At 47.2% G+C, this 12,025-nt stretch overlaps 2 protein-coding genes across 2 annotated transcripts; both read right to left on the bottom strand.

Annotated features, from left to right (window-relative positions):
* Nucleotides 1-371: 371 nt before the first annotated feature.
* On the bottom strand, nucleotides 372-4,365 carry LOC135807154 (uncharacterized). Its single transcript, XM_065321184.1, has 3 exons — nucleotides 3,981-4,365; nucleotides 1,255-2,003; nucleotides 372-865 (listed from the first exon to the last, which is right to left on the bottom strand). The coding sequence occupies exons 1-3, from the start codon at nucleotides 4,066-4,068 to the stop codon at nucleotides 851-853; spliced, it is 852 nt and encodes a 283-aa protein (XP_065177256.1). The 5' UTR covers nucleotides 4,069-4,365; the 3' UTR covers nucleotides 372-850.
* A 4,778-nt stretch (nucleotides 4,366-9,143) lies between these two features.
* LOC135806102 (carboxy-terminal domain RNA polymerase II polypeptide A small phosphatase 1-like) lies at nucleotides 9,144-11,300 on the bottom strand. Its single transcript, XM_065320247.1, has one exon. It carries the CDS (start codon nucleotides 10,938-10,940, stop codon nucleotides 10,101-10,103), a length of 840 nt encoding a protein of 279 aa, XP_065176319.1. The 5' UTR covers nucleotides 10,941-11,300; the 3' UTR covers nucleotides 9,144-10,100.
* Nucleotides 11,301-12,025: the final 725 nt, after the last annotated feature.

Raw genomic sequence — 12,025 nt, 5'->3', positions numbered from 1 at the left:
TTCTTGGCTGGAGATAACTGCTTGGGCCGTTTTTATCATGTTCATAGTGAAGCTGGTAGCTCTACTGGCTTTCCAATCCCGGTGAATCAAAGTTGAGGGATCTCGGGGCTACTCAAACCTACTGAAACTTGACTTATGGAGGCAGTCGCCCGGCTACATCAAGTCCACCATTTTTCACCAAAACCAGTAAAGCTAACCAATCCTTCCATTCGACCCAGTTGTTGACTCAAAGGAATGGGCATGCCCTTGGTCGACCAAGTAACAGTTAGTTAGGCAAGGGCATGACTTCCTGTACCGAGTCTCTTGCGTACACTGACAACCTGCACATGACACACACACACCCCGTACGACTACCCCGGCAGAGCCACAAATGAAGAATGGGTCTAATATTATTATGTTATGTACAGCATTCACTGACTGCCCGAGACAATTACGACTTGAAGAATGCAAAGCGACAATATAAAGTCGGTAAAGTAACGTTGAAATGGAACAACATGAGCACGCCCAAAATCTCTAATCCTGTGGCAAGAAGGAAGAGGAAATTCTGCACTCATCTTTATGTGGATGTGTGAGCGGCATACTTCACATGTAAGTGGAACGTAAATGCTGAGGTGTGATTATGTATAGTGAAGAAATGCTCGCACATCCATTCCACCTCTGCAGAGCAGAAAGCTAGTAGAATCACAATAGTAGCACAGGAGTGTTCTCTCAGATATGCAAGTAAGGCAAGAAAACACGGCATGGCATCTCCAGCATGCCGCCGCAGTGTGCAGAACGCCACTCACGTGCACATACCAGTACTGTGCAAACACTGTAGTTCAGCATCAAGCAGGGAGTCAACACTTCGGGCTTACAGTACGACCTCCTGAAGGGAAACAATAGCACAGAACAGGTGCACAAAATCGCATTGCAGACATTGCTCTTGTGACTTATGCTTGTTCAGATTGCACGTTAACGTTATCCAACCAGAGGCATAACTGCAAACTACAGCGGTGGAACGAGTGAAATCTGACATCGTAACTGTAGTAGTATTCTCTTATTACTATTAGAAAGACAAACATGTTCAGCCTCATTTCTTGCCACACCAACCCTTCCCAGAATCTCATAACCATTATGTATATGCCACTGGACCCAAAAGAAAGCAAAGACTATGTCGATCTAAGAAAGCCTTGGTTGGCACCTCATTACTGCGTTCAAGTGTGGATATAATTTAATGAAATAGAAAACATCAGAGTACTTCAGCATGCCACATACCTCTGAAGACCTTAGCTCCACGGAGCCCGGCATATCGTAGAGCGGCTCACACTTGTAACTACCACTCATAATTCTGGTGTGGCGGATGTACACCACATATACAAGCACAGCTATGATGCTGATGAGCAACACAGCTGCAACAGTGGGGCCAACTATTGCTCCCACATTGGACCCATCGCCTGAGCTCTTCTCGGCCGATACATTCTGAGAAGTTGCAGACGCCGATGTGATCACACCGCTGACAGATGCCTGGATGATGGAAGAGCCACCGGGCTCGGTTGTGTTCGATGTGATAATATCGGTAGTGGCTGATATTATATGAGACACCACACCACTGACAGATGACTGGTTGGCAGAAGAACCATCGGGCTCTGTCTCATTGCCCTCCTTTGAGACTCTTAAGTCGGCTCCGGAGCCTACTTCATCCAGTGCATTCGAATCTGACGAGCGAATATGCCTAGCTGCTGACCTCATGCGTTGCCTAGGACCGTCCGGTTGAACTGGAGTGCCTGGTACTACTTCATTGTCATGATCACCAGCAGTGCGAGCAGGAGTGTCTGTACTAGACTGCTTAGATCTCACCTCCGATATACGTGACATGATCACATCTCCAGTGCTCACAGGTGTGGGAACACCGTGCTCTGCATCCCCGCTGTGTTTCCATGTGCGACCTGGATACACAGTCAATGCAATGCCTGTGTTAGGATCCGAATCGTCGGCATATGCCCATCTTCCGCCGTCAGCCTGAACTGCAAATTGGGAAAGAAGAAGAAAGAGTACAAGAGCAACTAACTCCTCATACTCATGATATTACATTATACACACTATCAAGAGCACATAACCAAGAATGCGCAACTTGACGATTTCTTGGTCGGCCGTCAAAATGTCTTCCAACATCAGTCTTCCGCAGCCCTTTGGCTCACTGATGCCATCATGCGCGGCTAGGGATGAGAACGTGCAAATAAGACACTCAAAGCAGAGCAGTGGAGTTTGCCCAGGATGGTGAAGTCATGCGTCCTGAACCTGATGAAGCGATGCTGCATTGAGCTTATGTTGATTGCTAGGAATTAACGATCGATTTACCAAGTGATCGTTTCAGCCCTATTCTATACAATAGTGGTGATGACTTCGGCACTAATATAGTAAGCGGAAAGTTGGTTGCTCAGTCCCCACATAGGAGATTGCAGTTTTGCTGTCCCTTGACCTGCAACTTGATTGACTCGTGAAAACCATCCAGACAGAGCACACAAGAAGCTCATCAAACCGCTGTCCAAGCGCACGCCTCATCAGCCTACTGAAGCTCAACGGATGAGGGGCGGGTTCAAAAAGGCCCCGGAACACTACAGAGTGGTGCCTTCTTGCAGGTTTAGTTCATGGAGTCGGAGGTTCGATGGACTTCTTGTGTGAGTTAGTCTAGTGTCTAGCCAGTCAGCAGGGAAAGCCACGGTGAGCTACAACGATGGTGGTAACCAATGTGATCCCCCAATTTGTGAACCAACTGTCTAACGTTAAAGGGGAAGTATACCCTAAAATAAAATTTTCACCAGTTGTAGTCTTCGGGGTGCTGACTCGAATGGTCTTGGTCCGAGGAACTGGCTGAGACGCTCCCTTCCTCCTTTATTCCCAATCGAACTCGCGCACTTCCACCGAAACTGGGTGACTGCGCCCTACGAGATGGGGATTTGTATGCAAAATGTCACTAAAAGCGCCATTTCGTTCTTATAAAAGCACGGATGACCGCGATTGGCCCATATGCTGTAGTATTTTGGACGCTGAGTCGACTGGTTTTGGTCCGAAAAGGCTGCGATGCAGCGTTCGGCCCTTATTCCCAATCGAACATGGTTGAGTAAGCAGTCACGTGCTCATGCATACACCAGTCGCCTGGTCACCGTGCCTGCAGATTACAATTTTCACATCAAGATTCAACTCAAAGGTTCAAAGCAGGGAGTCGTAAGAGGCTTTTACGACTCCCTGGTTCAAAGGTTCAACTCGAGTGACATAAACGGACCCAAACAGGCTGTACATGTAAATGAGCACGTGACCGCTTACTCAACCGTGTTCGATTGGGAATAAGGGCCGAATGCTGCATCGAAGCCTTTTCGGACCCAAACCAGTCGACTCAGCGACCAAAAGACTACAACATATGGACCAATCGCGGTCATCCGCGCTTTTCAGGAACGAAATGGCGTTTTTAGTGACTTTTTCCATACAAATCCCTATCTAGTAGGGCGCAGTCACCCAGTTTCGGTGGAAGTGCGCGAGTTCGATTAGGAATAAAGGAGGGAGCGTCTCAGCTTCCTCGGACCAAGACCATTCGACTCAGCACCCCGAAGACTACAACTGGTGAAAATTTGATTTAAGGGTGTACTTCCCCTCTAATGATATTGTTCTATTCTCTAGAATATGACTAGCAGGAAGCACTTTGGAATGGTGTTAGAAGCAAAAGTGTGTCCTGTACTCCAGAAAATACAGACTTTGTCAAGCATTCTATTATTAGCAGGCCAAGTCGTGTCCTGTACTCCAGAAAATACAGACTTTGTCAAGCATTCTATTATTAGCAGGCCAAGTCGCTTTACGCTTCACTCTTCACACTCTCCCCTCACCGGCGCACCCCTCACCCGTACCCCGTCCCGCCCCCCGCTCTACAGTAGTGACTCTCGGCCAAGATGAAATGCATGAGTGTTTGTCCGGATGAATTTGTACGAAGGAATAATTCCAGCACATACCAGCTTTTATATTTCCACTCGCCGCCGCCACAGCACTGACAAGAGCGAACAACCACAAAGCTCTTCGACACCGTTTCTCGAACAACATCCTTCCTCAAGCTCGCGGGATACTCTCTGAAATAGGGAGTAGTGTTGGCCCTGACCGCTGTCGAACGTGACGACCAATTCGCCTCTAGTATTGGCCTATAGAATTATTTGCCCGTGAGGTCTGCATGAATGCGAAACGTCCACTGCTAGCATGCTCGAAATGCTGCCGGCGCGGAGCTAGCAGGAGAGGCGAAAAATAGTCGCTACCAAATTAACGATGCAAAATCTGAACACACGGTGACACCTGCATGCGACAGTGTGAATCCTACCGTACCCGGGCTCGTCGAATGATCATGAATGTAGACTATAATTGGCTAGCACAAGACTTGTGCAGGCCAACAACCGGCAGTGATCTCATTTTTAGGACTTTGCTTAGGTGTGAACCTAGATTGTGAAGCTAATCAGAGTGCAGTGACCTGCCTGAACGTATTTTGAGAGCTACACGCATACAGTATCATTGCCATTGGTACTCTGACTGAGTTCTGGTATATCTACATGTGGCTTTTCGGTGTCTACGGTTATGGCAACGCGCTGTGCGCTGTGCGTCGTTCACTCGGGACCAAGAAGCAAGAAATCGACCTACGACCCAGACTCAGAGTAAGCCGACTGACCAGTTGTGAAAATGATTATGCCTTCTTGGTCTAGACCATAATTATAATACTAATACTACTACTAGGAAGGGAATGCACCGCAGCAGCAGTGCAAGGCTTCTGTAGGTAACACTTCGAGAGAACCGATAACAGTTACTGGTGAAAGAAAGAGCTTTGTGAACAGGCTAAAATATAGTTTTAGCCTTGTACCCCGGACGGGGTAGTGGGGGGGGGGGGGGGGGGGGCATGGGTAAGTTTGGATTACGATCTTCTATGCCCTTTTCACTGTACGAGCAGGAAATAATTGCCGAGGAAAGCAAGACGGGCACTTGGAGCGCTTTCCAGAACAAGGATTATCATTGGTACATGCACGGTGGAAGACAGCATCCCAGTGTCTGCTCCAGAGCCGGGTCAGCCGGGTCAGCGACCCGGTTGGGGGGTACTTGGACCCGTTTGGAAAAAGAACACTGGGTCACCTGTGACCCTGTTGGGAATACATCGAAAGGTATATAACATATGAAAAAGGACCAACACCCGGGATAGATTACTAGTACCTGTACCTGTTAGGCGTAGTCATAGTAGTTGTCGACATGTTTACTTGCCAAGAGAATGCGCAGTCGGAATATGCTATAGCTGGTACTCATGGTGACGTTCAATGTGACCTGACATTTTGCTACATCATGTGTCGAATGCTCGAACCAACATCCATCTAACGTACTTAGTCCAATCAGAAACCAAGTATCAGGACTTCATGAACCTGATTTTGGCCAAATTTAGACTCAAACCTGATTTTCAACCGACCCGAAGAGATTTTTGGAACAGCTACTCTGCACATCAGGCAACATGACTATCCAGGTCCGGTAAAACCTGGTTCGAGATATTCTTTCCTTTATGACTTTCAATCCAGCATTTTGATAAGAAGAAACCTATGTTCTTTACTATTAAATAGTTTTGTCAAACAATTGTAGATATCAGGGCCGCCTCCACGATCTTTTCGCGAAAAATTGAATTGAGAATCGAGCTTCTTCATTTTCTGAATGGACCTGTAGACCTGTAGATCTGAATGGACCTGTAGACCTGTAGACCTGTAGACCTGTAGTGTAAGGACTGTACACATTATAGTTAAACTCCTGTCCTTTTTTTACAACCCTGTACAGTATTACCTTACCACAGTGTGCAAACATATAATGAAATTAAATACAGTGCTACCCCCCCCCCCCCCCCTAGGCCTTTCCCAAATTGGCCGGCCGAAAAATTCGCCAAAAATAGCCTTTTCAGAAAATCGCCGATCTTTTGGCCGAATTCTGAGATTTTACCAAGAAATCGCCGAATATACATGTAGTACTGGGGCCAATTCAAAAAATCGACCTCTACAATACATGCCTTGACACATGTTGGCTAACAAGGATTTTTCGGTGTTATTTGATAGATAATGTCTTCAAGAGTATCTTGGCCCAGTATGGCGTGTCCAATCGCGTCCAAAGGTCCCGAAATCACCCTCGATAGGAATACAAAATTGCCGAAAAAACTAAGTTCTCATCGGCTATATTCAAGCATTTTCAAGACTTTCTCGGTACTATATTGACTGGACCTGGGAGTTTTTACTCTTTTATGTGCCAGGAGCTATAGTAACACCGTACATACACAGGATGCGAACCGACGCGTACACTGATTTTGTGCGAGAGTTGGAAAGATTGAGCATCAAGTAGTGTAGTTGTGACATACCAGAAATGTGTTACCTCGTTTGGACACTTTCTTCAAAGTTTTGCATTGACTCGCTGGCGCTTTTGCTGTCGGAACGTCCACGAATGGATCGATGCTAAATTCAGCAGAACCTTCATTACAATGTCATCTTGGCTCCCCGGAAAAGTAGGCATGATTCCAACAAGGAGCAGCACAACAATTATGTGTGGAAAGCAGGGGAAAGTCATCATAGCTTGCCAAGCCAGTTGTAACTATTCATAGGACTAATCTACAATCGTGGAAAGTTTCAGACCTGGGTAACTTCATCGGGCTGGAATGAAGGCATTTACTTTGTGAGTACTGCTGCACAGGAGGTGTTACAGTGGACGAGCATTTGATTCGAATCTACAAGAGCGGCTAGTGTTAGTACCATGATTTGAACACACCGACCGTGGTGATCAGCTACCATTTGCACAAAGCCTATTTGCCAGCTCAACAGCTCTAGGACAACTGCCTCAGGAGTGCCATGCTGCAGTGAGAGGGAGGGAGTAGCTATGTGGTGTGTAGTGTTACAAAAACGAAATCCGAGTACCTGGAGGTAACCTATCCCAATATGCAACACCAGCAGTAGAAGAATCATTTCCTTGTCACAGAATTTGATGGCTGGGCCTAGGCAGTGTGAAACTACAGTTATACTTATAAAACACTAACTGCAAGAAAGAGTCCGATGTCCAATGTCATGGCTTGTCTCTCCTGAACTGATCACGGCACGTAGTTGATGCGATTCAAGAGCGGCGGTGAAGAGGGAAAACATGTTCATATAATACCTCATGTACTAGTGGCTAAAGAATTGTCCCTGACTGCAGAGCCAACAGTGATGGTGTAGGTGGCGGAGTAGAGATGGGCTCAGCTGTACGGCGTAGAGTTTCCAAAGCTCAGACGGAAGAACAACTTCAGTTAAAGTGAAACACATGGAAGCGAAAGTATTCGCATCACAATGTTGGGATCGATCAGCTTTTTAAACTGCAGCTATTCACCTGTGAGCGTTGTCCAACTGCAGCCTTGAAGTCTTTTCAAAGCATTTAAGTATAGTGACAAGCTAGCCAATGTTTGGACTGTTTTAATATCTACTAGTATGCAAAGGATTTTGGTATTTTCATTTTCATCATTTTTTCGTTACAGCACTGCCATCGCATACAAACAGTGTTGTCCTTCTTACATTGCTGCGAGATCTATCGTATTATCTACACGTACTTCGAGTAAATTAGTTCAGGTTGCAACTGTCCTATAGCACTTCTTTCCTTAGACTCTGACAGTTTCCTACATTCTTTTCCTCCTCCTGTTAGTACTTGGGTTACAATACCCATTCTCTCAGTTGAAGTGTAACGCCGAACCGTCTGACGCTTCTCTCGTGTATGCAGTCTGATAATTATCGTAATGCATGCCTGTAAATAGTCTCATGTACCTGCTAGCTGCACATCCATGTACACGTACCTCAATGCTAACATTCGACGCGACATGTAATGTACAATCATGTACATGTACATGTACATGTCCAATAGCCAAGTTTCATTGCACTTTGGAAATTTTGTTTGACACTGTAAAAGTACAGTACTTGTCGCCGTACTGTATCTACTGCTTATTCTGAGCAAAATGAGGTGCTACTTGGCCATATACATGTCAGTAAAAATGGATATAGGAGCAATTTTAGTTAGGTTGCCATGGTAATAACGGCCTTTTTCTATTTTGATGTTTTTCACCATGTTCGGACACAATTCGGCAATCGAAATCTATTCCATCGTGTTCAGGAGGCAAAAACCATCCAGGAATGATCATAAAATCCATGTTAGCAAACATGTGTCAAGTAAAAGTGAGAAATTTCAAATGGGCCCTAGGACTAATGTACATGTTTTGCAGGGTCGTGGGCAACTGGGCATGACCGCTCATGCGCGCCTGCGTCACGGCCCGTGGGCATTTCCCAAATCGGCCGGCCGAAACATTGGCCGAAAATAGTGGTTTTGAAGAAATCACCGATCTTTTAGCCAAATACGCAATTTTCGCACTGATTGAATTCACCGAAAATTGATGTTTTTAATAGCGCCTCAATAGCATGCAAATACAATTGCGACTTTAGAGCCGAATTTCCACCTTTTACAGAAATTTTCAGCCGATTCTGGCGATTTTTTCAGCCGATCGAAAAGCCGAATAGGCCAAAATAAATGGCCGATTAGGGGAAGGCCTACCCCCCCCCCCCCCCCCGTGTTGGTATGTAAGTAAAAAAAAGTAAAGTTTGCACGTCCGCGTTACCACCGGCTATACAATTGCGTTGAGAAACACAACCAGCTTAGGAAGTTTCGCATGTGCCAGGCCACCACCATGCCTGTGCGTGTTGGTATGTAAAGAAAAAAAAATCTTGCACCCCCCTCAGAACCACTTCAAGTATGTGTTTGAATGCAGAACTTACTTACACGCTTGTCTTACACTTGCCGTGGTCACACCGAGCTCGACTCAGACATTCAGTCCAAAAAATGCTCTTGTCCAAGTGACCATCACCATGAAAATGGCTGAAAAGTGCGCAGCGCCCGACATTCATCTGGCTCTCAGCCGTTTTTTGACACGGCTGAACAGTTAAGTTATGCCCCCCCCCCCCCCCCATCCTCCATACTTTGCCTTGGCTAGTCCCGGTTGAAGCAAAGTGCATCCGAGACATCATGTATAGCACTACACCGCAGATCTGCTCAAACTGAGAAAACAAAATAAAAATCCAGGCATGTCCCAGAGCCTCCCAACGCCATTAGGGGAATGAAAGGTCGGGTACATTTCGACTTTCTTCATGAGTGCAATAAAATATACAACCAGAGTTTGACAAGGAAAGGAAACGAACGTAGAACACAAAATATAATATTACAGGAGCTAAAACGGTCAGGTCAAAGGAAGATGTGTGCACTAGTGGCTTAATAACATACCTTTATTGAGAGAGCCTGCTTATTTAAGTACCAGGGGTTTGGAAAAGCCAGCAAAATTCTGGTACCGTCCAGTGATGACTTGCTCAGTCCACTGAGAAAGGTGCCAGCGCACCAAACATTCTTGGATAATGTTACAGAAGTCTCTCTAGCTACAAAGTTTACAAAATATGCGAAGAAAATTACAGAAAAGGAGCTCAAACACATCAACTAAGGCAAGAGAAACAAAAAACATTGTGGATGGGACTCAGGGACTTTGAGGTCTGAATCTCATCATAAAGAGAAGGAGAGGCTTGACAATACACCACAGTACCAACTCCATTCCATATTGATTGACAGTGTAGTGTTAACTAAGGGTGTATCTCTCACAATGCCATTCACCATGTTCACAAGGTTCGAATACAATAAACTTTGTACATATTTGACGAAAGGGGGAGAACAAGAGGCACCTTGTGGACCAGCCACAGGTTGCTGTAGAGATAGTCAAGTGAAAGAGAGCCGCACGCTGAAGCGGCGGGTTCAGCTTCGCACAGGGGTCAACTTTGGTCACTTTGGCTATAAATTACTTGCTCAACGAGAGGCAAGACGGAGTGATTCGCTGGAAGACACAGCGACTGGTCGCTACCGCTGGCTCAACCCGGCGTCCCGACCAGTCAAAGGACACTGGTTTGAGAATGCAGTGCACCATGTTGCACCACACTAGTACATGCCACGGTTAGGGAAGTCATGGCCCAACTGCATGTATAACGACTGGGCCTAGGAGCGTGCTTTCAGATGCGATAGCATTGATTGGATAGTCACGATTGGCGTTGCAGAACCTCGACAGCATTCTCGACCTGGCTCAGTCCCTCAAAGAACGGTATTAGGTCGAGCAGCTCGGTGTCCTTGGGGTCGTCAAACCAGGAGCCGACTGGCACGGCATTGTCGGGATGGAATATATAGCTTGGCGGAGAGTTGTCTATGATTATGGTGTTGTTGATGTCGCGGCCCAGCTTGCTTAAATCTTTGACGTAGTTCCCTCGGTGGAAAACGCACGACTCGCGGAACAATCGTGCACTGAAGCAGTCGGTACGGTCCAGCAGGTCCGTCACTGGATCAGCATACTTGGCAAGTGATGCTGTGAACAGGACACACTCAAATAGCTCTCCCATTCGTTTGAGGAACTGATCCACGTACGGTCTCTTCAGAACGTACACCTGATGGACAACACCATCAATCTCCACTGGTACAACGAAGTCAGCATTGGCCACTGGCGTGAAGGAGCTATGCACAAGCGTTTCATCCAGATCAATAACCAAGCACTTCCTGTTCCGATCCTGTGCACGTGGCTCGGGCAGCAAGGCCGGTGTGCTGCCAGGGTGAATAGGAGATACATTGCTCGACTGGGGGCCCGGAGGTCCCGTCGCATATCCCGACTGGTGCTGCTGCTGATGTTGGTGTGGGTGTTGATGGCTCGAGTGCGTGTGTGTTGGTGTGCTAGAAACACAACACAACAGGGACGACAAGAAGCCTCTCCGCTTAGTCTGCGGGGCTGCCGACACTGGGATGATCGTTGCGTCTCCGTTAGTCGAATTTACCGACCCGGGCTCACCATCGCGGTTCACCTGCGTGATGATTCCGCCGCCGTTGCCCGCCATTCGAGCAAAAATGCACGCCTCGCTATGCCAGTTCAGACGTGCGCACTCCGGAGCGCCAGTTCACGCCTACACGCCCCAGAAATTGCTAGTGAAACTGCTAGCGTAGCATGAAATTATCCGAATTCCCGTTCCGGACTCCGCGCCAAGGACCTATCCACTCGTTCTAGCTAGCGGGGAGGAATACCTAATATACTGCCGGGAGACGGAAAGAACTGAACGGCCTTGTTGAAGGAAGGGGACACGGTTGCTTGTCGTTCACATGTGCATTATCATGGGTACTCCTCCGATCCGGTTTATTTTTCCGAGCGCCTGATCTGACTTGTTCGCGAGCCGACCATCATCTGAGGCTGAGGCTGACATGATGTAGATCTACTACACAGTTGAGGCTGGCAGTGGCAGTACAGTGGATGTCATGCCACTGCACACTGCATTCCTCTTCACATGCGCATGCAGGTCTCAGTACTACAGTAGGAGTAGGACTTGCAGTAGGAATAGATCTCGGTCACCACAGCACAGGGCTCGTGACCTGGTGACCGACTCGATCCACTGCTCGTAGTCGAGTCGACTAGTCGTAGACGTCTAGACCTACGCTGTCGATGTCAGTGCTCCTACTCTAGCTAAACTAAAGTCTAAAGACAGCATAGCAAGCCATATCGTCGCTCCACATACACCCGATGTGACACTTTCAGTCTATGGCGGTGCATTCTGAGTGCAAGACAACTCGCTGTAGTGCAGTGGGAATCACGGGGACGGGGCCCTCAGCTCACATTAGTCCTAGATGGTGAGCTGAGGGCTGGCTGCTTCCTAACCTTGGTTGTCGATGTCAAGTCTCACGCAGGCCTGTGCGAAAAGCCGGCTAGCCCAGCTAGCTAGCTGCAAGAGCACGCGCAGTCTTCACGACTTCACTTTCGTATTTTGTCGTGACAGCAGCAGTTGGTCGCTAGAGCAACAGTTTTCTTGTGATCTGATCCGATGTGCTGGGATATGTCGGATCGCGAAGTCTTCTGTGAGTGACCATCCATCATGATAATCACACTGTGAATGCATTCATCCGTTGGCTAGTATAGTGGAAAGTGATCAATTAT

The sequence above is a fragment of the Sycon ciliatum genome, chromosome 1, assembly GCF_964019385.1.
Source record: "Sycon ciliatum chromosome 1, ocSycCili1.1, whole genome shotgun sequence".
Taxonomy (NCBI): domain Eukaryota; kingdom Metazoa; phylum Porifera; class Calcarea; order Leucosolenida; family Sycettidae; genus Sycon; species Sycon ciliatum.
Note: the sequence above shows the minus strand (reverse complement) of the source record. Positions and strands in the feature narration are given on the sequence as shown.